Source organism: Tenebrio molitor, chromosome 1 (genome assembly GCF_963966145.1).
Source record: "Tenebrio molitor chromosome 1, icTenMoli1.1, whole genome shotgun sequence".
Taxonomy (NCBI): domain Eukaryota; kingdom Metazoa; phylum Arthropoda; class Insecta; order Coleoptera; family Tenebrionidae; genus Tenebrio; species Tenebrio molitor.
The window spans coordinates 47106301-47131504 of record NC_091046.1 but is presented as its reverse complement, the minus strand read 5'-3'; the positions used below and the strand labels follow the sequence as shown (position 1 = coordinate 47131504).

The 25204-nt window shown below is 39.5% G+C and overlaps 8 protein-coding genes across 10 annotated transcripts; 4 read left to right on the top strand and 4 right to left on the bottom strand.

Annotated features, from left to right (window-relative positions):
* Window positions 1-2309: 2309 nt before the first annotated feature.
* Window positions 2310-3806, top strand: LOC138140155 (uncharacterized). Of its 2 annotated transcripts, none has more exons than XM_069060946.1 (4): window positions 2310-2582; window positions 2635-2713; window positions 2763-2904; window positions 3269-3602. In XM_069060946.1, the coding sequence occupies exons 1-4, from the start codon at window positions 2515-2517 to the stop codon at window positions 3280-3282; spliced, it is 303 nt and encodes a 100-aa protein (XP_068917047.1). In that variant the 5' UTR covers window positions 2310-2514; the 3' UTR covers window positions 3283-3602. The 2 variants fall into 2 exon arrangements, with proteins under 2 accessions (XP_068917047.1, XP_068917037.1); XM_069060936.1 differs by lacking the exon at window positions 3269-3602 and adding an exon at window positions 3639-3806 and having other exon boundaries at window positions 2311-2582.
* Window positions 3807-6694: 2888 nt separating this feature from the next.
* l(3)72Dn (UTP4 small subunit processome component l(3)72Dn) lies at window positions 6695-14759 on the bottom strand. Its single transcript, XM_069060803.1, has 7 exons — window positions 14617-14759; window positions 14142-14563; window positions 13184-14089; window positions 10704-10912; window positions 10470-10652; window positions 7030-7128; window positions 6695-6834 (listed from the first exon to the last, which is right to left on the bottom strand). The coding sequence occupies exons 1-7, from the start codon at window positions 14727-14729 to the stop codon at window positions 6715-6717; spliced, it is 2052 nt and encodes a 683-aa protein (XP_068916904.1). The 5' UTR covers window positions 14730-14759; the 3' UTR covers window positions 6695-6714.
* Window positions 14760-14832: 73 nt separating this feature from the next.
* LOC138140162 (chromosome transmission fidelity protein 8 homolog) lies at window positions 14833-18098 on the top strand. Its single transcript, XM_069060961.1, has 2 exons — window positions 14833-14924; window positions 17746-18098. Exons 1-2 carry the CDS (start codon window positions 14833-14835, stop codon window positions 18035-18037), a joined length of 384 nt encoding a protein of 127 aa, XP_068917062.1. The 3' UTR covers window positions 18038-18098.
* On the top strand, window positions 15071-17698 carry hay (ATP-dependent DNA helicase hay). Its single transcript, XM_069060795.1, has 2 exons — window positions 15071-15909; window positions 15961-17698. Exons 1-2 carry the CDS (start codon window positions 15253-15255, stop codon window positions 17656-17658), a joined length of 2355 nt encoding a protein of 784 aa, XP_068916896.1. The 5' UTR covers window positions 15071-15252; the 3' UTR covers window positions 17659-17698.
* Window positions 18022-21172, bottom strand: LOC138140103 (zinc finger protein 260-like). Of its 2 annotated transcripts, none has more exons than XM_069060818.1 (7): window positions 21038-21172; window positions 20635-20875; window positions 20100-20587; window positions 19883-20053; window positions 19450-19828; window positions 18562-18956; window positions 18022-18510 (listed from the first exon to the last, which is right to left on the bottom strand). In XM_069060818.1, exons 2-7 carry the CDS (start codon window positions 20825-20827, stop codon window positions 18145-18147), a joined length of 1992 nt encoding a protein of 663 aa, XP_068916919.1. In that variant the 5' UTR covers window positions 20828-20875; window positions 21038-21172; the 3' UTR covers window positions 18022-18144. The 2 variants fall into 2 exon arrangements, with proteins under 2 accessions (XP_068916919.1, XP_068916930.1); XM_069060829.1 differs by having other exon boundaries at window positions 20947-21072.
* A 39-nt stretch (window positions 21173-21211) lies between these two features.
* Window positions 21212-21863, bottom strand: Alr (Evr1_Alr domain-containing protein Alr). Its single transcript, XM_069060923.1, has 3 exons — window positions 21728-21863; window positions 21476-21681; window positions 21212-21422 (listed from the first exon to the last, which is right to left on the bottom strand). The coding sequence occupies exons 1-3, from the start codon at window positions 21836-21838 to the stop codon at window positions 21260-21262; spliced, it is 480 nt and encodes a 159-aa protein (XP_068917024.1). The 5' UTR covers window positions 21839-21863; the 3' UTR covers window positions 21212-21259.
* A 111-nt stretch (window positions 21864-21974) lies between these two features.
* Window positions 21975-23371, top strand: LOC138140128 (leukocyte receptor cluster member 1 homolog). The gene is made up of 2 exons (XM_069060900.1): window positions 21975-22110; window positions 22165-23371. Exons 1-2 carry the CDS (start codon window positions 22088-22090, stop codon window positions 23012-23014), a joined length of 873 nt encoding a protein of 290 aa, XP_068917001.1. The 5' UTR covers window positions 21975-22087; the 3' UTR covers window positions 23015-23371.
* Window positions 22961-25190, bottom strand: Usp39 (ubiquitin specific protease 39). The gene is made up of 5 exons (XM_069060845.1): window positions 25004-25190; window positions 24906-24956; window positions 24596-24850; window positions 23857-24545; window positions 22961-23803 (listed from the first exon to the last, which is right to left on the bottom strand). The coding sequence occupies exons 1-5, from the start codon at window positions 25074-25076 to the stop codon at window positions 23369-23371; spliced, it is 1503 nt and encodes a 500-aa protein (XP_068916946.1). The 5' UTR covers window positions 25077-25190; the 3' UTR covers window positions 22961-23368.
* Between the last annotated feature and the right edge of the window lie 14 nt (window positions 25191-25204).

Here is a 25204-nt window from a genome sequence, read left to right as displayed (position 1 = left end):
CGTCGAAGACGTCGCAAATCCCGAGAGACAACTGGAGCGGCGTCTCTCGTTCCGAAATCCGTCGGAATTCCGCCAAAAGTGCATTGTTACTCATGCACATAAATTGGTACAAATAAATAGCAAAGAGGTGTAAGTTTCTTGCAAGGATCAGACACAAAACATACATCAGAATACATTATGTAAATGGCGAGTGAGCGTCAAGGAAAACTGTAGGTCTCGCACGGTTCTCTCGCGTTATTTTTAAACAAAACTTCCATAATTTACGACCGAATTTAGATTACACGTGAAATATGAATAAAAGCGTTTTATTCCATCCTGAAATCATAATTTAAAAATGATATCTGTCCCACGTTTTCACGAAAATATTGTTCTTATATCTGGACGGGTGCGCGTTGTGGAAAACTTTGTACTAATGCAACTTACCGTGAGCTTATCATTGATTTACGACCGGTCGAGACAGAACTGAAAAAGCTCGCTTTCAGGTGGAATGCCGCGTTCTGTGTTGCTAATTAAGCGACGAAAACTCACTACCATCAGCTGTTCTTTCTCACATCTCCGTGTAACAAGTAGACTTAAAGGATTGTCTGCTGCGAATCGGACAGCGGCGTCGAGGAGTGTGTATCTGTCTGTCGGAAAAGCGTCTCGTAGAGATTTAAACCGCCTCCACTTTCTTCCACCGCGCGATGTCGCTCGTAAAGCTGGATCAAACAAACTGTTACACGTCTGGAGCTCCACAAAACCACAGACGCGACATTAAAGGTCTAGAGTTCTTTTCGAAACTTCAAAAAATCAAAGGTGATCAACACGGACTGTTTGAGTTGGCAATACAATTAAGAACTTTGTTATTCTCTTATTGGTAACACTGCAACCGTATTTGTTTTGTTGTTTTTTTTGACAGGTATCTGACGCAACATTGACAGCGACAAAATGGTAGGTTATGAGAGTAAAAATTGACGGAAATTAAAGTTGAAACCAGAACAATTATCCACCCGGAAGTTACTCCAATTGTACCATTTAAAAATAAAATTCAGTATTACCAACTCAAAAAGTTCTTCTTCATCGCCTGTACTAAAAAACAAATTGAGTAATTTATTTTTTACGTAGGTCTGTTCTGATCTTAGGTAAACGAGTAGCGTAGACGTTTTTGCATTTCAGCTCGTCAAATTCTTTGCAACTAATTCCATTTAAAGCTTTCCTTTCTTCGACCACTAAAAGAAACGTTCGGTGCTATTCTATTAAAAATGTTTCATTCATGTTTCGGCCCGGATTTGGGTCGATACCAGACGGCGAGCCGTCCCAGCCTAACCTGCTTTTACAATCGTCGAGAGCCTATTAAAAAGCTCCAAAATAATAAAATCCGAAAAGCCAATTACTCGTATCAAGTCTCGTCCATCACGATCTAAAATTTTCATCGCAACGACGAAATTGTCATCTCAACAATACATTGCCGACTGCGCTTCTCACGAATTATTATGAGAACTACTTGAAAGTTTTCGACGTGCTTTTATTTTCAAGCTCCAAATCCAATCACCACTATTGTGTTAAAATCAACAGTATTTCTCAGAGGAATAACGGTTTTTACAGCCTCTGGTTTCACCAACGTCTCAGTAATCTTCAAGCTTTTAGATTAGCTCTCTCTGGCAAAAGCGTCGTTAAAATTGTTCGCTTTATTTTATGAAAGATGTATCTAAGATGTTCCTGGTCTTGATTATAATTTAAGAAAGTTATGTTTTTGTTAAAGATTTATTCATAGTACGTCACATCCTTTTCACAATTTCCTTGAAGGTGCTGTATTATCACCACTAACCAGCCTGTTCAAAAGTGTATCGGTTTTTTTTTAATCAGCTATCAAAGTGCTGTCAAGTTGATATGAGGAAATAGTGCATTTCACAATGTAGGTTGGCAGCGTCGAGCCGTTCAAGGTCATCCGCGCTGTCATTGCGCATAACTGTTTACGTTGAAAAATTAATGCACAAAATTTGAAAAGATGCCTTCGCGAAATAAGGTAGTGGGCAGCCCCTCCCAGAGCGTGAAAAAATGGCCCTGATTCGGTACTGCAAAGCGTTGAAAGGTGACAAACCTGAATTGAGTAAGAAATCACGTTAGACAGACATAACCTCAATTTTGACGTGGGGAAACCGTTATACAGTTGGTCGGTAAGTACAAGTTTTAGGGTAACACGGTCTGGTTTTTTATAAAGTTTTGACACTGACAGCTGATTTAAAAAAAATAAACTGTAGTGTAGTTTGAGTAATCCCCACAGAGCGCTTTCTTAGACGCTTTTTGGGGATTTTATTCATTTTAGGTTTTTGTCACCAAGAATTTTTGTTTTTCAAATGACATTTTGAATTTAAAGTCAAAAATTCCTTGTTTTCGCTGCTTTGAAATTAAATTCTTGTTTAGTGTTGCGACATTCACGAAATTATGTTCGTAGTTCATGGATCGGTTCAAATCAGGAGGAGATTCGAAAACCACAAAAGACTGACAAGTTATTGACTAAACAAAGTCTTAACAATGGCGACGGTTTCGACCGGCCCCCATAAACATAACTCTCTCGATCTGGTGGCAAAAAACGACATCCTGTAAGTTGCACTTTTCATTGCTCCCATCCTAAACTGATCGATAAATCTGCAGAAAAGCTTTGGTTGTTCTCGAAGATAAAGCCCGTCGCGACTGGCACCGCAAATGGGGTTTCCTCTTGAACTTCGATCAGGTAAACTCGTCATTTCCATTTGCACTTATCAAGTGATTCGTTCCCGCAGATGATATTAGAGGAAGCTGCCAAAAGCAACGTTTCAGAAGAGGAGTACAGACGACGAACTGTTGAACGAAAGAACAACACGAAAGGTTTGGATTTCGTTTGTGACGTGAAAATGGCCGAAAGCGTCCCCCAAACGTCGTCTGGTAGGTGCATTTTTTATTTTTCGAGCATAATTCCTGCGGTTAACTCGACGATGATAATAAATCTGGCTGTTTGAGACAGCACCTTTCACACTCTCTTATAATAACATTAAACCTGAAAATTAAGCGCAAAAAGTAAAATGTAAATAGAGAGGAACGTCGGCTGGACGAGAATTTATTGGAGGCTCGTGTCGAGGAACGCGGCTTGAGAGCGATTTATGTAATTGTATACAGGGTGAAAAAAAAAATGTTGCCGGGTTTACACAGGCTGGGGCTTAAGTGGTGGTCTTCTGCACCCGAATAATCAGATTTATTGTCTGACTGCCGCTTTTCTATTTTTCTAAACACGCACTTTTTCTCTTCTTAGTTCTCAGGAGTTGACATCAACTCTTTCTTGTTAGTTAATGTCCCCCAGGAAATACCTTCAACGAAATGACGTCGCACAATAGCTCAGCGCTTGGAGATTAATTTTACATGTCGGATCTCTTGTCTGCTTCGATTTTAAGTGCATAACGTACTTCGCAACGGCATCGTTGATGGCTTGTACTTAACTTAATTTTCGTGCAACAATACCAAATCGCGTATCGTCGAGGTTGTTGAATGGGTGAAAAATGAAGCAGCATCCGCGTTGCTTTGGTCTGTTTTTGGATGCAAAAATCGACCGTGTTGAAATCTTTTATTGATGTCCACCCGGTGTACCTAAATGTGAAATTAATATGACTGTTATGTTCTTGTAGCCGTAATAGGGTGGCGCTCCCGGCCAGAGGATCGTCTAGAGAGAACAGGAGACTTCTACATCAGCCCTTTGCAGACGCTGCCTCCGAAGGAACATGCCACCTGTATTTTCCTCGGGTGACTTTCTGTCGGTAAAAAAATTAAGTGCGAAATAAAAACACAATTATAAATTCTTCGTCTATCTCGGAAAGTAAACGGAAACAAAGAGAGGGTCGTTAAAACGATGATTTAAACGTCACTTTAGTAGCCACTAACCGGAAAGGGAATTCCCTTTTCAGTTTAGAATTGTATCCCAAATCACTAGCACTTAGAGTCGAAAATAGCTCGAAGTGAGTTTGCTTCAGAAGTTGTATTGTTGCACGGAACGAGTCGAGAACATAAAATAAATGACGAAGTTTGTCAGGAATTAACTCTGCAACTACAGCTTTGCAGGAATATGCGCTGTTTTCATAAAGATTGTTGCCTTTGCGAATAAAGCGATTATAGAAAGATGAAAGATCAATTGCGGTAGATTTTAGCATTTGAAATTTACTCAACTAAAACAAAACTATAAAAAATTACTCGTTATATACCAATAATTATTTCACGAGTGATAATGAGCCAGAAGGAATTGAAAATGCAACCCACAATACATTTGCAAAGCTAACGTGGATATTTGTGACGAAACGAAGAGTTTTTGGGAAATGTTTATTGTCTGCATAAAGGCGCCACGCAGAAGCATTTTTATTAGATTCGCGATTAATCAGGATCATGTCTGTTTTCTCATCGTTCGAACACATTTTAATCGTATTTTAGTTTTCGTAAATGTCAGTTGTGACAAATAAAATTATTGGAAGCAAAGCAATCACGGATTCATAATTTAATTTTAAAACAAAACAATATTTAAAATAGCCACGTTAACTTTGGAAATGTATTATGGGTTGTATTTTCAATGACAGTATGTTGGCATCACTTGCTGTTTCAGTTTAGTAATTTTGAATTTCCTAATTTGCCAATTTACCTTGACGCAGCAAATTGACAAATTCAAATTATTGTGTATAATTTCCGACAAATCAAAGAAAATAAATACAGTCTGATTCGGATTTCGAGGATGTTTACCATAACCTCAATTTCTTGTTTGACGTTTTTGTAACTAGGACTTGCTTATACTCTGAATACTGGTTATGAATTTGTGTTTGCAATCTGCTACTATACAACATATTGAAAATGACACTGACAGCACGGATGTCGTTGCTGAAAACGACTATTGGCGATTTCGGGTACCGTTGGGGGCGCCACTGTTGCCAAATTGCCAAGTCATACTCCCCCTCGATCCGGCTTATGCCTGTGCATTGTTTTCTAAAATAAGTTGTTGGTTTTACGTGAATTTGCGGTTTTTGTGATGCCTTTTTTCAGGTTACACAATACTTTAGTTTATTTAGAGGTAACAGTAGAGTAGAGAGCAGATGTGTTGTGGTTGTGGAAGGCGAAACAGTGTTGTGTGCGAAGTTGTTAATTTTATGTGGTGTTACTAAAGTGGTGGAGAAAAGGTAGGAAAATTTTGGATTATGTCTACAAACAAGTGCCTTGAGTAGTCACCCAGTATAAATATAAATCATTTCAAAATATACCTAACCTTAAAATATTATTTAAGTTTCAAATGTAGTCTTCTTTTTTAAAGTGTTTTCCACAGACTCATATAACTAGAGGAAGGTTTTCCCATTAATAAAGCACATCCATATGTTTTCCTTCTCTGAGTTCTCTGTACCCGGTCTTTATAACCGATAACATTTTCGATGAAAACATATTTTGCTCTTACGCCACAACGCGGAAATAAATAGAAACATATTTCTGGTTCATTTTTTCGGCACGTGTTACAGCCAAAAGCACAACAATTTGTTTTATCGGTCTTATTTTTAGTCATTTTTAAATAATAAATTTCAATTAAACCGTCGTTTTGTTTTAAAAACACAAATCATTTGAATAGCCACCGGCTTCAGTATGTCTTAAAATGTTGCATACAATTCACACCAGATGTCTCACTGATAGCAGGAATCGCGAATACTTTGGACCGCACATATTTTTTCTATTTTGGAGATCGGAACTTGTCCGGTCACAAACTTTTTCTTTTTTACAAAACTCATGTTTGTGAAGGAAAATCAGATTTGAAGCTCGAACACAACATTAAAACTTCAAATAAATAAGAGCGAAGACGAGAGGTGAAGAAGAAAAAAACACCAGGAGCAAAACGTAAAGCATCTCCTGTTGTAGTTCTGAAGTAAATCTCGGCGCGTTGGCTAGCCCCGGGCAAGAAATCTACTTCGAAGTGCAAAAGTTAAGAGACTACACAAATTTGTTGAAATAAATAATCTCCTCGGGATAAAACAAGAATAGAAACGCTATAACTTCAACTACCGAAGGAGAAGCCACGTTATCGGACGCTTTTCGAAGTACTAATCGAAATTTAAAGCGGGTGGTGATAATTCCACAAAAGAAAAACAGTAAAGTTTCACGTGTTTCCCTCTTTGTGTGTACTTCCAGGCGGGATGCAGATATATTGTAATAATTATGAAACTTTCTTCCATAAATCTACTTTCATTGAAGTGTCAAGCGAAAATAATTAGTCTGTTGGCAGCGAGAGCTAAAAATTCTTGGCGATCGGATCTTTGACCTGTCACCGTCGTTATCTATGATATTGCGGTTAAAAAGTAATTAAACTTTTTCCACTGGATAACGGACAGCGCAGACTGATAAAAACACATTTCATCCTTTCGACAAATTTTTCTAATCAGACACCTTCCTTTCCGACCGAGCGTGTTCACAATAGCCAATTTACAAGGTAGAGTTCACGTTTAATGGAGGCGCACTAACCGCAACCTCTTCGCATTTGCATCTGCCGGATGGCCGCCGCGAACACGACGGCGCTTTCCCATCGGGAGATTTGATCACACGTAACTTTTGTCGAAAACGTGCAGCCGTGCACCCCTTCTCTGCTATTCATTCAATTTCGACAGTTTTGTATCAATCATAAGGACGCCGACATTTTATTGGAGGAGAGGAAGAGAAAAACACGTGCGAATATTAATTATCCTACATTATTTATTTTCTACCGAAGCTGTTCTGGACGAGACAGGGAGGCAGTTGCTCGATGAGGCCTAAGGGATTGACCTCGACTGCCACCATTTCATCATCGGAAAGCCAGCTCAGGTGGACCAGGTGCTGTAAAAGGTTAAAGATGTTTATTGTAAATGCGAGCTTAACGAAGCTCTCGCGGAACGAGTCGGTCGGCGCTGACCATTTATATTCGGAATGTTTGTAACTTTAGTTCCGAGTTTAGACTAATGTTGCATCTGCCAACAATTTTTTTTTAATTCTCGAATGATAAATATATTTGCAAAACAAGGTCCTGCTTACTTTATATTTCCTGATGGTACGAACTGCAATTTGCTGTGACTGACGGCCATCGATGTTATTTTCGAATCTAGGGACTTTCACGTCCTTGGTGCATGTCACCTAAAAAAAAAAAAACTAGACGACGGTTGTGATTATGAAGTACAATAAAAATAAAAACAGGAACGCATAAAACTGCGAACTCTCATTTAGTGTGTGGATTTAAATCATCCGATGCGACATTAGCGTTCGCTTTTTTCCTTCCAGCTTCGAGAGAAGACAGTCGAGTCGACAAACGATCATCGCATGTCGTTTGAAATTCTGGCGGCTTTTTAACAGCGTAATTTATGAGTAGGTGCGTTGTTGAATATGATCATTCATCTTCGTTTGCTGCAAATTATTCGAGTAAAAAGACGGTTCCACAACCTGGACGAGCGGCCGAAGGGAACAAACTCTTCGTTTCCTTCCCGTTCGCGAACGCAAGACCATTACCGCGCGAGAAAAAAGAGAAAAGAAGCGCCGCGCCGCGCAAACTTGTCGAGAGGTATAATACAGTTTCCGTTTTTATTTTTGCGTTATTGTTCGGGCTAGATATAACGAGCTCAATCATTTTGATTGATACCTGAGCCCCGCGGAATTATGAATTTGAATCGGAGGTAATCCCGCAGTGGCTCGAATGGAAATTGCACATTTGCATGATGCATATTTCTCTGTCACTATTTCAGGATGATGACTTTGACTAAGTGCACTTTAGCGAATTCTTTTCGTCTGTTTGCAATTTAGATTATATTCGCGTCTGTTATTTGTCTGACTTTTTACCACTCCACCGCCGACAAAAATCCATAGAGTCGTAAATTACGGGGATAAAAAAAATATCACAATATCACTTACACAAAACGACGACGCTGTGTAAAAAATTATTCACTCTGCAACAATATCAGCCCGTACTACTTTATATTAACAATTTTTAGTACTCAGATATGAGATCCAGTCGAAATGGTTGTTGGACGAGCTCCAATTTTGAATTACTGCTCGTTTAACACACAAAGTGGCAAAAGATTTAACTCTCTCGTATCCGACGACGAACACCCAAGAAATATTTCGATGAAGTGAGCTAGTACTACTTTCGGTAAAATATTTGCACTGGAGATAATAATTTACGAAGCTACGATTTTCCTTGCTTTCCCAGCAGTGAGATTTCGATCCGTCGGGTGTGTACGAGCTCAACGCACACGACTTTTGCTCGAGGCAACGACTCTTGTGTGAATAAGGCCTTATTTGCAACTCTACTCGTTCTATCGGAAGCAATCAATTCACGAGTGGACACTTAAGCGTAATTGGGTACAGGAGCGCTCCCTCCCGATACCAATGTAAACTGTGGGACGACTTCCTGTTATTATGTACTGCATGTCTACAGAGTGTAATTGAAATATGAAGCAGAGCGAGTTTTTTGATCATTATCGCGCAAGCAGAAAAAACACAAACTTTTCATTGGATTATGACAGCTTTGTACAAAAATAAAATTGCAGTTGTTAGGTTGGTTAAGTCACTAGTTATTTTCATATTGCCCAGTTGTCATCTATGACTTTTTAATTTTTCAAACTATTCATTTGTTTAAATTGACATTGGTCAAATAAACTGCAAAATTATTTAAGTGTACATATTTTGTAAAAAGGTGTTAAAATGGAAAGTTCAAAACGAACTAGGGTGGTTCTATTGGCGTGAGAGAAGAGGGCCATAAGAAATTATTATGAAGAACAAACAAAAAAGTGATAATAACGGGAAGAAATTACAAATTTGTGCCAAAGCCGCTCCAGTATTGTTAACTAATAATTGGTGTTCGTTCTTGTGATTCACAAATCAAAATTTTGCAGATAAGTGTTAATCAAATGTAATTTTCTTCCGATTCTGAATAAATGAAACAGATTAGTTTATTTTGGATGATTTTGGTTGTTGTTTAATTTGTTACCTGTTTTCAGTTTGTCGTGTGTTTTTTATAAACTTTATTAAATTGCCCCAATTCATTTAGTTGCTGCATTTCACTTCAAGTGTTCGAAGCAATGAATGATTCAAAACATTTTTAGTTCAATAATTAAAAATGAAAACATAACCTAAAATTTTGTAACTAGATTTTGATGTCGGTACACTCTAGCGAAATTTTTTTTATACCCAAGTACAGTCAAAACAAGCATTTTATTTAAAACTTAATTTTGACAGTCCAGGAGTTTTTTGAATTTACTTATAATAAAAACCAATGTTTTTTTGTTGGTGGCGAAGAGTTGTGAAAGCCTCGCCGGAATTGATGTTCAACTGGAACGTCACATTTAGTCCGGATTCGAGAAAACTCGAAACGACACTCCAATTTTTAAACGTCTCGACGATGATTGTCGGGAACGTTTTCCGGGCAAATACATCAGCAACCCTTGCGAGGCGTGTCAGATTTACCAATGTTCTCGTCTGTGATCAATTCGTGAAACGTATCTATATATCAAGGGTAAAAAACTGCAAGACATCGATCGAAGGGATGACGGGAATGATGCAAATGTTGTAGAAAACCGTACCGAAGCACGGAAAACCGCTCAGAATCCCTCGACTATTTGTTAGTTATCACCGCGCCAACACAACTACACCGAAGCAATTAATAACGTCTCCTGTCGTCCTGACGTACCTATCCAGAAGAGTCATCATATATCGCATCATACGCGCTACCCCCTTGTGCCCTCCCGCCGACAAACAACAAAACATCGCATCCTTGTAATGCAATTTACGATAGCATCGCGCTGACGATTTATCACTGTCGGCTCAGTCTATTCAGGAGACGCTGCAAGAGTTGCCATTCAACGGGGCTCCGGCAAAACAGTGATTAATTAACATGCATTTCGTCCGTCTGGGGATACACGACCGGTGACTTATCGAAGTGGAACCGTGCACAGGTGGCAGGAGCAAGACACCGGTGGTGCTTTTCACGTTGGTGCGAGGGTGCGGTTTCAACCCAAATCACATTTTCACATTGATGGGGTAACATTAATCAGGTTGGATGTGGTGGGAAAAATGGTGGTAGGGTCAAAGAGAGACGACGCTCGATCGTTGTTTCAAGCTCTGCCATTTTTCACGCTCGTTTGTGATTAAACGATCGAATTAAATTTTTTGGAAAACACTTTCGTCTTATGCAACAGCAGACGTCTCGAAATCTTCGGAGACGTTTGTAGGCTTGGGGTTCAGCTGTACATAAAACGGTTACGTCGAAAACGACCACTACAACAGTCGGAACGAATCGATTCAGACAATTCCATTGATGTCGACGTGTAATTTGATGTACAGTGCTGAGGAATCGGCGAGAACGTGCAAACCGGATTAAATGGAGAACTAGAAGATTTATGTGAATTAATGATGGCCTTTCAGTTCATTGTTTCACTGCAACTGTTCTCCATTTCGCCGTCACTTCCATGATCGATTCAACTTACCTTATCTTTGTCGATGACGATGATGCTGTCATCGTCATGTAAAATAATTACGTGGTCCACTCTTGGATCGAACGTCACACTTCGAATCGTGGAATATTTCGTCGTCAACTGTTTCGGGAGATTTTTAGACAAAGACCTAGAAAATTTCGTCAACTGCGCTTCCTTAAGACTAAATTCGATAATCTAAAATAATGGAATTAGAACGCTACAATCTCAAAACATGATGATTCTTACCTTGTTGTCCGAGTATGTTACAACTAAATTGGGAAGTTTTGGATGTATCGCCATCGCCGTAGGGCACAATTGATACTTTGGCAATTTACAGTAATAGATATATTGATAATTTTTCAAAGTCCAAACAACAATATCACCTTTGGCATTGCCCCCTACCACATACTGGGAACAACTTGATACAGTTAACAACGTTATCGCATCTCGGAATTCTATAAACAAACGAAATACATTTTTTTTTTTCTATTTTGCGTTTATAACAAAGTTATTACAGCATTTAAAAGAGTGCGTTAATAGCTGATTTGAGTGCTGTAATAGACCAGTACAATTTACATTTTCAAGGTTGGTAACTTTCAATGTCAAACGCCAAATCGCGCTAAACCGGGTAAAAAACGATATAAGAATAAAATTCATTCAAAAAACATCTCGACTGTCAAAATCAAAATTGCATTTGTTAGGTTGGTTAAATCATTAGTTAGAAGGTATTTTCATATTTGGTGGCGGAAACAAAAGACTGAGAAATGTCACAAAAATGTATTGTCAGTGTCAAATTTGTCATAAACGCCGTAAAAAGGAATGTCTAGGTAAATTGATTGAAAAAATAAATTCTAAGGAAACCAATTTTTGTCAGTGGTTCAAAAGGAAAAGTTATTCTCGTATAATCAAACGGATTACAAATTTTGTCTCTAATTCGACGATGAATAACTTTCTTATTGCCAATTTGCTGCATTTATGTCGAAATCACGAACGTCTTTGAGAAATTTGACACTGACAATACAAATTTGTGACATTTCTCAGTCTTTTGTTTCCGCCATCAAATATGAAAATATCTCTATTTTCATATTGCCCAGTTGTTATCTATGATTTTTTAATTTTTTAAAACTATTCATTTGTTTAAATTGACATTGTCAAATAAATTGCAAAATTATTTAAGTGTATTTTGTAAAAAGGTTAAAATGGAAAATTCAAAACGAACTAGGGTAGTTCTATTGGCGCGAGAGAAGAGGGCCACAAGAAATTATTATGAGGAACAAACAAAAACGTGATAATAACGGGAAGAAATTACAAATTTGTGCCAAAGCCGCTCCAGTATTGTTAACTAATAATTGGTGTTCGTTCTTGTGATTCACAAATCAAAATTTTGCAGATAAGTGTTAAATAATTTTCTTCTGATTCTGAATGAAACAGATTACTTAGTTTATTTTCGATGATTTTGGTTGTTGTTTAATTTGTTATCTGTTTTCAGTTTGTCGTGTTTTTTTATAAACTTTATTAAATTGCTCCAGTTAATTTAGTCGCTGCATTTCGCTCCAAGTGTTCAAAGCAATGAATGATTCAAAACATTTTTAGTTCAATGATTAAAAAATTAAAAATGAAAACATAACCTAAAAATATATTTTGTAACTAGATTTTGACGTCGGTACACTCTAGCGAAATTTTTTTATACCCAAGTACAGTCAAAACAAATATTTTATTTAAAATTTAATTGTTCCAATGTAATATCTGTGTTACCAACCACCATAAAATCCCCCAAATTTTAAAACTGTGATTTTTCCTTTAAAGAGGGCATAAAAAGGCGGAAATAGAAAAAATAGTGTATGATATCTCGTTTATAAGGTATTTTTTCTACTTTGGTATCATAAATGAGTCTTTTTTGTTCGACACTGTCAGAATTTGAGAATTTTCTCCTGTGTGAACGGATTTTGATAAATGTGACAACTTGTCAAAACGAAACGTCAAGGTAATTTTAAAGATTTTCAGCGATTTGGAGCCTTTGGGGGCTCGTCGAACAAAAAAAACGTTGTATTCAACTCGTTCTTGAGTAATTTGGGCTTTTTTGGCATTCGTGGACCTTTAAAAAGCCCAAATTACACGCGAACTCGTTAAATAAACTACTATGTATTGTGAAACTAAAAGTAATGTCACAAAGGAACTTTTTGTGAAACTGTTTTTTTTTATACGTATTACGTTGGTATTGCTGTAATAGCACGCGGGCCGGCTGACATAACTCAGGCCACACAAAAGTCCCTGGATTGTTTCATAAATTAGATTTTTCAGTCTTTATCAAATTAATGCGACCAAAGCAGAAGATAGTTTATTAAAAAACGAGTTTCATAAGGCAGTGTTTATTTTATGAGTCCAAGTTTATAAAACGAATCGCGAGTTTTATAAAAACGAATGGAATAAACGCCTTATGAAACTAGTTTTTTTATACTATTTCTTCTATTTTGCACCTTTTGAGCCGTTTTTAAATCAAAAGTAATAATTTTAAAATTCTGGGGAATTTTTTGATGGTTGGCAATTGAAACACTTGTCGACTTTGGAATATTCGCGCGTATTGGCTGACGCTGTACCAACATGATAACCGTAAATTGTACTATCGCTATTATAGAACCGCTCTCAGCTGTTACGATACTGTTTTTGGTATCGTAACAGCTCTGTTACGAACGCAAAATAGAAAAAATACTATTAAGGAAGATTACCGGAGCTCGCGTCGACGTTCTGGATCAACACTGGTGAATCGTTGTCAAACCCTACAACCCGTAGTCCCCCCGTATTTGGCGCCAAAATTAACCGCTTGTTTGACGTGAAGATGGCACTGGTACACGGGACTTCCCCCAAATCGTCCATCATCTCGATGGGTATCAACTTGGGGCTTTCATCATCACACTCCAGCTTCAACAACCTGACTCCCAGTCTGGTACTGTACAAAATCAACGTGCCGTCATCCGACATTGTGGCACAAATGATTCCCTCGCTCCGTTCTCCTGCAGCATTTTTGACCGTTTTTCGTATCACCACCAACTTCTTTGGATTTGTGTCCAACATGAACAATCCTGTTTGCTCGTCTTTTGCGTTGTTTGCCGTCCCCAGGCTCCACACCTCGATAAAATCGGGATACCGCAACATCACGTACCGCGCTTTTGAACAAACTTTGACGCAAGGATTTTGCAAGATTGGGGGAAATTTTAAAAGGGTTTTCGGCGGGTGGTAACTGCAAGCCAAGTAGCCATCGACGCCGCTCGAGTATAATTTGTGGCCGTCGATGACCATGGCTCTGACGTCGTGTTCGTGTATTTTTCGCTGGATACTTCGCACCCATTTTTGAGTGTCGTCTTTTACTTTCACTCGAACGTAGTTTATTATGTTGGGGTCAACGCCGGCACAATATACCGACGTTTTATCCTCTGATAGACACACGGATAAGATATCTGCGCGGTGCGATTGGTAACTTTCGAGCTGGGTCCCCAGTTTGCCGTCCCAAACTGTGAGAATCCCGCGCGAGTCGCCGCTTATTATTGTGAAATCTTCCGTGACGGCCAGACACCAAACTATTGTGGGTTTGTTACTGTCAGATCGCCCAGTTACCATCTTATGCAACGCTTGGTCTAAAATCAAATCCAAAATAACTTGTTGAGCTCATCTTATCAAATTACTTACTTGTGGATACGCTCCAGATTCGAATAGCGTCCAAACCTCCAGACACGATAAATTCACCAGATTGATCAAATTTTAAGCACAAAATGCGCCCTTCCTGTTTGTCCAAAAACTTTTCAAACAACATTTCATCCTCTGCTATTTTGAATATATTCAAATATCCTTGTTCTGTACCGACTGCTATACGATTTTTCTCCGCGTTTATGTCCAGACAAAACGCCGCCCCTCCAGTCACAACTAATTTGTTTCTTACTTCTAACTTATACAAATCATACTCGATCAGTAAACCATGAAGTCCAACACTAAATAAACGCGTGTCACACCATATTAATCCTTCAATACTAAAATTTTCGGCAGACGAAGCAATCGTCCGCTCGATAAACGGGCAATGTGTTAAATTCCAAATCTCGATCCTGGCGTCAGATCTACAAGAGTTTAAGCAATTATTCAGAGCGACACACCAAGTTGGTCAAGTTACCTGGAAATTGCCAATTTACTTTCCTGGGGTTGCAGTGCCATGCAATACACGGCGTTTGGTGCAGGTTTGTAAAAACGAACATTGTGCATCTTCGGATTGGACATTTTTGCCATAATTTAATACCGTAAAGAATTATAAACATAACCTAACATAAACACGTGTTTTGTCAACTTTTTCAATGTTGTCACAATTTGTAAGCGTCAATTTCTTCGCACAATGTTGGTAGTGATTCTTTTTTCGAGGTTAGAGTTGTGTTCAAAGAATCGTGAGGTGATTCCAACAAGAAAGATGCCTATTTTGGTAAAAATGTAAGTATATATGTGAACATAAAGACATACTGATTACTCCGCAGTTTCAATAATCACATTTAATCAGAAACTGTATTTTTTGGAGTTGTGATAATCACCTCGATTGCCGCCTTTCCGCGTTCGTTGAAATTTTTTTTTATTCGGTTGGTATCTGCGTAAAATTGACATAACCTAAGAAGGTTATGTTCTGTAATTCTGCACAAGAGGTTATGTACAGTGTTGTGAATTATGATGAAATATTAAGTTTTTATGTTGTTTAATTTAAAACAGTGGTGAAATACACTTTTAATTGGCCGTGTCGATTATTATTTAAATTGAGTATTTAATAATGGGTCCTCCGAAACGCTACAGTAGCAAAAACGAGGGTAAATCTAAAAAGCGTAAAAAAGACGAGGAAGAATGGACTTACGAAGAAGACGACATGAACGAATCCGAGGGAGCGGCAGTCCCCGGAGCTGCTGCCCGCGACGCGGAAAAAAACGATCAGAACATCTTGGAAGATGAATTCGGCGCCAAAGATTACCGTTCGCAGATGGCCCTCAAAGCTGACAACACGTCGAGGCCTCTTTGGGTGGCCCCAAACGGTCACATCTTCCTTGAGTCCTTCTCGCCAGTGTACAAACACGCCCACGATTTTTTGATCGCGATATCCGAACCAGTGTGTAGACCTGAACATGTGCACGAATACAAGCTGACAGCTTATTCTTTATACGCCGCAGTAAGCGTGGGACTGCAAACTAACGACATAATCGAGTATTTGAACAGGTTAAGTAAAACTAGTATCCCTGATGGCATTGTAGAATTTATTAAATTGTGTACTTTATCATATGGAAAAGTGAAATTGGTGCTGAAACATAATAAATATTTTGTGGAGAGTCCTTATCCTGAAATCTTGCAAAAGTTGTTGAAGGATCCGGTGATCCAAGAATGTCGCTTGAGGAGGAACGTCGAGAACGAAGAAGGGGGGGAGGAGTTCATAACGCAGGTCAGTTGAATGTAGTTTTTTTTTTGGAGATTTTGATTGTTATATTTTAAGATTCAAGAGAAAAAAAATATTCCCACTTTCGGGAGCAAACCCGTCGCTGGGGATCAACCCGACAGTACCGCAGCCGTGCCCGACGACATCACCACCTTTTACGACAAAATAGATAACGAAGAAGACGACGAGGAAGATGCTTCTTTGCAAACTGTCTCGTTCGAAGTGAACCAAGAAAAAATTGAAACGATTCAGAAGCGCTGCATCGAACTCGAACATCCCCTACTCGCCGAGTACGACTTCCGAAACGACACGATCAATCCCGACATCAACGTCGACTTGCGTCCTTCGGCGGTGTTGCGACCCTACCAAGAGAAAAGCCTGCGAAAAATGTTCGGAAACGGTCGGGCTCGTTCGGGTGTGATCGTCTTGCCCTGCGGAGCTGGGAAGTCCCTGGTAGGGGTGACGGCGTGTTGTACGGTGCGCAAAAGAGCTCTAGTTCTGTGCAATTCTGGCGTTTCCGTGGAGCAGTGGAAGCAACAGTTCAAGATGTGGTCGACAGCCGACGACAGCATGATCTGTCGGTTCACTTCGGAGGCCAAAGACAAGCCGATGGGGTGCAGCGTTTTGGTCACAACGTATTCGATGATCACGCACACCCAAAGACGGTCTTGGGAGGCCGAGCAGACGATGAAATGGCTGCAGGAACAAGAGTGGGGGATCATGGTCTTGGACGAGGTGCACACAATCCCCGCCAAGATGTTCAGAAGGGTCTTGACCATCGTCCAGTCGCATTGCAAGTTGGGTCTTACGGCGACGCTGCTGAGAGAGGACGACAAGATCGCCGATTTGAATTTCCTGATCGGTCCGAAGTTGTACGAAGCGAACTGGTTGGAGTTGCAGAAAAGAGGCTTCATAGCGAGGGTCCAGTGCGCCGAAGTCTGGTGCCCGATGACTCCAGAGTTCTACCGAGAGTACCTCGGATGTAAAACCAGCAAGCGTCTCTTGTTGTACGTCATGAACCCCAACAAGTTTCGCGCGACTCAGTATTTGATACGCTACCACGAAAGACGAGGCGACAAAACTATAGTCTTTTCAGATAACGTCTTCGCCCTGAAGCACTACGCGATCAAAATGAACAAACCTTACATCTACGGTCCCACTTCTCAAGGCGAGAGAATTCAGATCCTCCAAAACTTCAAATTCAATCCGAAGGTCAACACGATTTTCGTCAGTAAAGTCGCCGACACCTCTTTCGACCTTCCGGAAGCGAACGTTTTGATACAGATTTCGTCGCACGGGGGGTCGAGAAGACAGGAAGCGCAGCGTCTCGGACGGATCCTTCGGGCCAAAAAGGGCGCCATCGCCGAAGAGTACAACGCTTTCTTCTACACTCTGGTCTCCCAGGACACAATGGAGATGAACTACTCGAGGAAGAGGCAAAGGTTTTTGGTCAATCAAGGTTACAGTTACAAGGTGATCACGAAGTTGGCCGGCATGGACGACGAACAGGATCTCATGTACAAAACCAGAGAAGAGCAAGGTCAGCTGCTCCAGCAGGTGCTGGCGGCTAGCGACATAGATTGTGAGGATGAGAAGGTTCCAGGGGAGGGCGGAAACAGAGCTGGTGGGTCGGGAAATAGGAGAACAGGTCAGATGGGGTCCATGTCTGGCGCAGACGATGCCGTTTACTACGAATACAAGAAAAACTCGTCCGGGCAACACAAACATCCCTTATTTAAGAAGTTTAGATATTAGAATGTGGTTGTATTGTTAAATAAAGATTTTCACAGCGTAATAGACTTGACCCGAAACTCCAGTCTCATCGTTGGTGTTGGATTTCAGGCCCGGCGAAGGTGTTTCCACCAATTGGGCCATACTGGAACTGCAAGGCGATCTCAAATCACACAATTACAGTTTCGAGGGGAAATTAATCGGCGACCTGCATTTCACTAAGTCGGGAACGGCAGTTCTGATAGTGGGACACCATTTGATGTTTGGCAAAGAAGCGAAAATGGAGAAGCCTTTGGCTCTGTTGCAGAAGAAAACCGACGGAGATGTGGAGTACACCGTTAAAACCATCATATCGAAGAAAATTCTTTTCAAGACGAGGCCAAAACCTATCGTTAACAATTAATTTATTACTAATTACTATCACATTCTTGTATACAAATAGGAAAAAATATTCTATACGAAAAGTTTTTATAAAAATCGACAAGGTCTGGGCTATTTGAAACTGAAACCTCAAATCATGTTTGTTTGATCGTTCGTCAGTTGTAAATCGAAACCTGCTGGTATGGTGATTCCCCCGGTGTCCACAGCCTCTTCCGACTGTTCGGTGTTGAGGAAATTGTGTGTTTCGTCGCTCGACTTCGACTCGCTGTCTTCGACGTTCGTCCGCTTTTCGATCTTCCCGTTCGATTTTTTCTTTTTCTCCAACTCGTGACACTTGATGTGTGACAAGTACGCCCCACAGTTGATGGTCGTGTACCGACAATTCGTACACGCGTAAGTGCCCTCCTTCCCGGGATGCTTATTGGCTAAATGTGCTTTGAAAGCTGACGTTTGGATCGATTGGTAATTGCAGTACTGACACGAATACTTGGCAAGCTGAAACAACAAAAAATGTGACACACTCGAGACCTGATGCGAAAAACTCACTCCGAAATGTCGCATCATGTGTTTACGTAGACAGTTCCTGTCGCCGGTTTTGAACTCGCAGTAAGAACAATGAAAAGGCTTGTCTCCCGTGTGTTGGCGGTGGTGCGACTGCAACATCTCCTTTCGGGCGGTTTGGTGGCCGCATATGTTGCAGATGAACGGTTTGAACTTGTCGTGGACGAACTTGATGTGCTTTTTCAGACATTTTGAATTGGCGAAGTATCGGTCGCAAAATTCGCACTGCTTTCTGGAGTACGAATCGGGAATCTCGTCTGGAGGTTTGTGCATGACTCCGTGGTTCCTCAACTGGTTCAGTTGCTTGAAACCTTTACCGCAAGCGGTGCAGATGAAAGGTTTTTCTTCGTTGTGGATTGCCATGTGGTTGATGACGCGCACTGTAACATGTCCAAAAAAGAGAATTAAACACAAAAAGTGGCTGTTTTCTAAAATGTATCAGTAAAACAATAAAATAAGGAAAAGATTCACGAATTTAATTTCAAAGTAGCAAAAACTGAAAGTTTTTTGACTTCAAATTCAAAATGTCATTTGAACAAGAAAAGCTGTCGGTGACAAAAACTTAAGATGAATAATATCCCCAAAAAGCGCCCGTACACTAGCGCTCTGCGGGGATCACTCAAACTACGCTTTTGAACAGGCCGGTTGTAATACAGCAAGTCGTGATTCTTCTATTGCAAAGTAGTAAAACTGACAACAATGCACTAGACACTGACGCTATTTATAACCTCAAACTTAAAAAACAACGTAATTCAACAGACAACTTTACTGCATTTTACGTTCGTTTGTGGTATCGGAGCATTTTTAATAATCTAGCGCTGTAGTGTTGAAAGAAAAGCACTAAAAATAAATTTGGTTCTTTCTCTTGATTACCTGCGCTATATGATTTGAATTGATTGCACATCGGACACGTCAGCAGTCCTAAATCAATAGAATGGCACTTCCACATGTGCATGCTGCAGATCCTCCAAATGGAAAATTTCGTTTTGCACACGGGACACATGAACTGTTTCTTGTTTTGATCGACGTGACAGTCTTCGTGTCTCTTTCGTGATTCTTCCTTGTCAAACCTGAGTGGACAGCCTTTGATGGAACATTTTACTTTTCGCATCGCCTTCTGCTTCTTTACGAGACTTGTGGATGTTATTTTGGTCAAGCGTTTTTGTTCGTTTTCGGTAGATTTTGATTTATCCGAAGCGATTAACTCATTTGTGCCTGGTGAAGACGACAAAACATGAACCATTTTATGTTGCTATAAAAAAAAAGTTTGATTTCAAAAGATTCGCCGTTTTTGAGTATTTTTTACGTTAATCATGTGCTGTTTCAAGTCTTCCTTGTTAGAGTAACCGCTGCTGCAATCGCTGCACAAGTACAAGGTGTATTTCTTCTTGTCTTTGTTCATATTGAGAACTGACGTCATTTTGGTACCGACCAGTTCACCATTACCGGTATCACCGTTGGCTTTGCTTTGCTGCACCTGCAATTATCAGTAGATTACACCCCATGATGCCAGTCCCATATACCTCTTTTGCGTGTTCCAAACTGATGTGTGTGGTAACTTCCTCAACACTTTCGCATAAAAACGAACAAAATTTGCATTTATAAGCCTCCACTTGAGTAAAAAAATTCTCGAAATTGTTTGTTTTCTCTTTCCCATTCAGCGTGTTCAGTGCATTTTTGTCGATCGTTGTAATTGTCCCATCAATGTTCAGTAACTGTATCACTTCTACATTTTCTTCAGTTTCTGCCACCTCAACTGGACTCTCTTGCGTATACGTTATCGAATATGCATCACCATTGATCATGTGAGTGACCGTATTTTCTTGACTGTCGTTGTCATCAGTGGCAACTTTTAACAGGACGTCGTTCGCGAGAATCAATCTATTTTTGTCTGCATTAGAAAAAAACGTTACAGTACTTTCATCTCTGGAATCGTCATTTTGTCTGCTGCTGTCGTTTTCCTCGCTTAATAATTGAACGTTGGCACTTGTCGATTCACTATCGTTGTTTTCTAAAAAAATGCGTTCATTTTGAGTCATAAAATTTAGAAAACTGTACCATCAGCTATTAGGGGCCCGCTTAGAAGTATGGGAAATCCTTCAGAAGACCAATCTGAGGCGATTTCGGTAAAAATTGATTCGACGGGAAACGCATCATTTAGTCCGTCTTCGTTACTGTGTAACAAGTAATTGTGGGGGCCGTCGTTGAACAGTTTCAAATACTGGGTTGACTCATCTTCGGTATCCATCATTTAATTAAAGATTGTGATAGTGACGTCAATGAGGGATCACATTAAGGTCTGAAAAAACGACAAACGTGAAATTCAGCCAAAAAACTTTAGTTAGAAGCGTCAAAACATTCTGATATAACCTTAAAATTCTCAAAGAATATAAAAATAGACACAAAAAAGCGACACACTTCAGTGATTGATTACTAGAACAAAGTGAATTTGTTTTCTTACACTAATCTTAGCTGTTTTTCTAAGATTTTTTGGGGAAAGTTTTCTTTGAATGCACAACATAAAATGTGAGGTTATATTATTGACCTGACTTAAATAGAATGTCACTTATCAATGTGCTGTCATTTCAACGAAAAAATAATGAAATGAGTGATAAAGGATTACAATAAAAGTAACTAAAAGTTAACTTAATTTATTTAAAAACTCTACTAATAAGCACTTTGGTTAGTCACAGGAGCCATCAAGCCAGCCATCTCTCCATCGTTCATTGACTTTAGAACAGTCAAACTGCTCTTTTCCTAATTTATTATTAACCCTATTATGCAAACGACAAAGCCATTGACTTAAATCGTCGTGAGAAGCAGTTTGAGGTGGGTCCGATCTCAATCTTGAAAAAGAAAAAATACAAAATCTCATTTAAACTGATGGAATAACCTGTACTCTCTCCTCAAATCTTCAGCACAATGGTCGCAAGGGTAGAATTTCGAAAATAAATGAAAAAAATTGGTCATATCTTTCTGTTCGCTTCTCGACGGTCGTTCAGGATATTTGGCGGCTATGGTGTGGAGCAACCCCCACGAACCACGCCCCAATTCGTCTTTGTCCAACGGACAGTCCGTCCGTTGGGGTCCCATCGAGGATGACACCTGATGCAAATCACTTTATCGAAATTTTGTGCCTCCTGATACTTACTTCACCTGCGCTCTCTTCAAAAGCTTTTTTGCGAGCTACTTTTGCGTAATCTGCAAAGCTAGAACACTGACGGCATTGCTCTGTGTCCAAGGGCGAAGGGCGGCGTGGCATTATAACAGATACATAATTAATTATTTTACCGTAACCGCTATTGACGAATATTGGTTAAGTTTGCACAAGAATTCAAATGTCAAATTACTTTTTGTTTCTGTCAAAATTATTTGGCAGACAGAGACCAGAGATGTGTGTCGGCGTGAGATAGACAGCAATAGCAATAATGACGTGACAAATACGATTAGTTGTCAAAAGTGCCGTGTCCGTAATAATTGTTGAAGTGAAGCACTTTATTCCAGGAAGACCATGAATATTTTGCCAAAAAAGAGGTGAGTTGTGAAGATTTTCTTAATGTTTTGGAATTAGCCAAAACGAAATTCTAGATGGCATGTTCGATCAAAGGACAATATCGCCCGTGTGCGACGAGACGAGGCCAAAGCCGCTGAAGAAGAAAAAGCGACGTCGGCTCGCATAAAGTTAGCAGAAAGAGAAGCACGCACAGGATTGTTGAGACAACGGGCACGGGAACGTGTACCCACCAATAGTTTCATTCCATTGTCCAAAGATGAGGTGCCATCAGAAAGCAACCACATAAATTTTTTTCGAGATGTGGAAGATGGAGTTGCAGAGATTAAAAGTGCCAACAAAGAACATGAAGCTGAGGTCAAGCAAGAAAAAGAAAAATATGAGAAACAGATTGGTTACTTAACTTATTTAGGACAGGACACTAATGAGGCTCTGGGTAAGAGAAACTGGTATGATGAGATGCCTGACAGGACAGGTGGTACTGTAGAAGTTAATCTTAAGAGTAAAATGAGAGAGGATCCTTTAAGGATAATGAAGAAATTTGTGGGGGATTCTGGCAAACAGGATAAAAAGAGTGATGAAACAGTTTATAAAGGAAAGGTTTTAAGTATGGAGAAGGAATCAAAGAAGCAGAAGAATTATAATGAACATTCAGATCACAAGAAAAAGAACAAAAGAAAATATGAGTGTGTAGAATCAGATTCAGATGAGGAGAGGGAAAAGCTTGAGAAGAAGAGAAAATTAGAGAATTTGAGAATGGAAAGATTGAAACGTGAGAAGGAAGAGAGGCGGCGATCTGAAGATCTCTTGGCAAAATTGAAGGGGGAAACTGCTCCAAAAGAGAAAAATGCTCCTGCAGCTGCAGGAAGAAAATATAATAATCAATTTAATCCTGAAATTGCAAAACAAAATTACAAGTACAACTAGTTAGAAGAAAAATATAAAATGCATTCACATTGTTTTGGCATGATGGGAAGCCACGGAAATTTTTGCATTTAATTTGTCAATAAAACTGTCTTGTTTTTCTAAGTTTGAGGTTATAAATAGCGTCAATGTCTAATGCATTGTTGTGTTTTACTAATTTGCAATAGAATACTCAAATAATGCGGGAAATTCAGCAAAACGTTACATTCATTTTGACAGGTTCGCATGTCGGGCACTTGAGTGAGGGAAATCGAACAGTCTGTCCAACGTTAAAAAAATAAATCATGACCTCCCATTGTGCCAGAACAATGTATTTACAAAATTATTTTAATTGTATAATATAAAATTTTATTATTTTTACATTCTTAATTCATAAATTTGTATATATGCTTCTGTCAAAGTGATCATCTGTGGTAGTATATCCGTAACGTGTAAATCCTGCATTTCGTACCACTTCCCTGTTGATTTCTGCAAAATGTGCACCCTGTAGGTGCCCTTTCCGGGCTCTCCATCGTGCACGATGTTCGCGACTAAATCGTAAACAGTGTGTTTGTGTTTAGCTTTCACCTCAGGAGTTAAAAATTCCCCAAAATCAACATTTTTCACTGGAAAATTGACTATTGTCGGATTTTTTTCAACGTAGAAGGTATTTTTCGTAAATCTCTTGATATACAGAATCAAATAGGGCGGCAATCTGGTAATTTCAAATTTCTTCAAGAAGTTTTCTTTGTACGTTTTGTACTCTTTCTCGGTTTGTCCATTAAATTTTGTCAGCAGCTGGTACAAATTAACCTGCAACAAAATCACAATCAGGAACTGAACTGCTAATTAATCAATATTTCAACCTGAGGAATAATATTTTCTCTGAATTCGTCGATGAAAAGCGGCGGAGGGGGTAAATCGCAAGTCAAGTACAAAAAGGGGGATTCCGTGACAATTTCCTGATACTCGGGCGTTGCCAAAAGTGATCGTTTCTGCCTGTCGTCGAGCTCAGTCGGCGGAATTTTTCTCGTATAAATTCTCATATTCCCCAAAAACGATTGATAAATAATAGAACTGCCTTTCTTTTTGGTCCCATTCAAGGCCCTGTGCAGAGCGTTGATAAACCACGATAAAAAATCAATAGGATCGCCTTGTTGGGTGATTTGAAATGTTTTTTTACTCCACAGTACTACCGCTTGGAGCATTTCGTGAGGCGACACGTGCGCTTTAAAATTTCTTGGATTCCACAGTTTCCTCATCAGCTCACCATATCTTTGTACCAACAAATATGATGAATCCCCAGGTGGTCTCTTCACTTTACTGTAATTTTCTTCTCTCAAAAAATAGTTTCGTAACGGGACTACCCTGGAAAGAGCTTGCAACACAACATTACAATAGTCATTAGCCTTAATATTGTTTAAACCAACAATTCCGGGCATGTACAAAGATCCGTCAATCGCCCGTGACATTTTAGTGCTAGTGTCTAGAGTACTGATGTGGGCTTCGGTAAAAGTGGGATTGAGAAGGTACTTAATGTCATCGAGTGATGAATCTACAAACAGCGGTGATTACGAATAAATCGCACACACCGATTGAAATTACCTATGATCTCGTAATTATCCGGGAGACAATAGAACTTCAAGGTATGCAAGTTCAGGAAAACGTGGTGGCCTTCAGCTACCGAATGCGTATAAGCGTATGTATTCGTGCCTCTGCCTTGAAAATACTTTCCACAAACGAGACAAGCATAAACGTTAATTCTAGTCAGCGAAACTGAACACAGTTTCTCGAAATCGAAGTCTAGGAACTGACGATTGATGGTGTCCAAGTACGGACACAGGCGGTGTGTTTTTACATCTAAAAAACCAATAAAAAAAATTAACAAAATGAGATTTTCTGTAACGCACCCAACCTTGCTTGTTATCCGGTTCTGTCTTAACGTTTGGCGGTGAAACAGTCTCGTCTGAAAGTATTTCGTTAAAACGTTATTTTGAGGTTAAGGTTACGTACTTTTAGTGCTTAATTCGGCATTAGGCTTTTCTGTTTTCGCTTTTTTGGGGAGAGGTTCTCCATCTGATTCCATAATCCGATAAAGCTTTTTAACGCAAACGTTAAGAAATCGTAACTTGCTGTTATTTTAGGTTAGGATTGTTTGGGTTGTTCATCGATTAACAGGGTCACCAACCTCAAATAATAAGAAGCACTAGATTT

What these genes read in the sequence shown, in the direction of transcription:
- Alr (XM_069060923.1), bottom strand. Translation starts at nt 21,838, where the DNA reads ATGCCACGCCGCCCTTCGCCCTTGGACACAGAGCAATGCCGTCAGTGT. An exon ending in TTGAAGAGAGCGCAGGTGAA is followed by an intron (nt 21,682 to 21,727) that starts GTAAGTATCAGG and finishes GATTTGCATCAG; the next exon opens with GTGTCATCCTCGATGGGACC. An exon ending in GCTGAAGATTTGAGGAGAGA is followed by an intron (nt 21,423 to 21,475) that starts GTACAGGTTATT and finishes TTCTTTTTCAAG; the next exon opens with ATTGAGATCGGACCCACCTC.
- hay (XM_069060795.1), top strand. Translation starts at nt 15,253, where the DNA reads ATGGGTCCTCCGAAACGCTACAGTAGCAAAAACGAGGGTAAATCTAAA. An exon ending in GGGAGGAGTTCATAACGCAG is followed by an intron (nt 15,910 to 15,960) that starts GTCAGTTGAATG and finishes TTATATTTTAAG; the next exon opens with ATTCAAGAGAAAAAAAATAT.
- LOC138140162 (XM_069060961.1), top strand. Translation starts at nt 14,833, where the DNA reads ATGTTGGTAGTGATTCTTTTTTCGAGGTTAGAGTTGTGTTCAAAGAAT. An exon ending in ATGCCTATTTTGGTAAAAAT is followed by an intron (nt 14,925 to 17,745) that starts GTAAGTATATAT and finishes GTTGGATTTCAG; the next exon opens with GCCCGGCGAAGGTGTTTCCA.
- LOC138140103 (XM_069060818.1), bottom strand. Translation starts at nt 20,827, where the DNA reads ATGATGGATACCGAAGATGAGTCAACCCAGTATTTGAAACTGTTCAAC. An exon ending in GTTTGGAACACGCAAAAGAG is followed by an intron (nt 20,054 to 20,099) that starts GTATATGGGACT and finishes TGATAATTGCAG; the next exon opens with GTGCAGCAAAGCAAAGCCAA. An exon ending in ACATGATGCGACATTTCGGA is followed by an intron (nt 18,511 to 18,561) that starts GTGAGTTTTTCG and finishes TTGTTGTTTCAG; the next exon opens with CTTGCCAAGTATTCGTGTCA.
- Usp39 (XM_069060845.1), bottom strand. Translation starts at nt 25,076, where the DNA reads ATGGAATCAGATGGAGAACCTCTCCCCAAAAAAGCGAAAACAGAAAAG. An exon ending in TGCCGAATTAAGCACTAAAA is followed by an intron (nt 24,957 to 25,003) that starts GTACGTAACCTT and finishes AAATACTTTCAG; the next exon opens with ACGAGACTGTTTCACCGCCA. An exon ending in AGAACCGGATAACAAGCAAG is followed by an intron (nt 24,851 to 24,905) that starts GTTGGGTGCGTT and finishes TTGGTTTTTTAG; the next exon opens with ATGTAAAAACACACCGCCTG.
- LOC138140155 (XM_069060936.1), top strand. Translation starts at nt 2,515, where the DNA reads ATGGCGACGGTTTCGACCGGCCCCCATAAACATAACTCTCTCGATCTG. An exon ending in TCCTCTTGAACTTCGATCAG is followed by an intron (nt 2,714 to 2,762) that starts GTAAACTCGTCA and finishes TCGTTCCCGCAG; the next exon opens with ATGATATTAGAGGAAGCTGC. An exon ending in CGTCCCCCAAACGTCGTCTG is followed by an intron (nt 2,905 to 3,638) that starts GTAGGTGCATTT and finishes ATGTTCTTGTAG; the next exon opens with CCGTAATAGGGTGGCGCTCC.
- LOC138140128 (XM_069060900.1), top strand. Translation starts at nt 22,088, where the DNA reads ATGAATATTTTGCCAAAAAAGAG. An exon ending in AATATTTTGCCAAAAAAGAG is followed by an intron (nt 22,111 to 22,164) that starts GTGAGTTGTGAA and finishes ACGAAATTCTAG; the next exon opens with ATGGCATGTTCGATCAAAGG.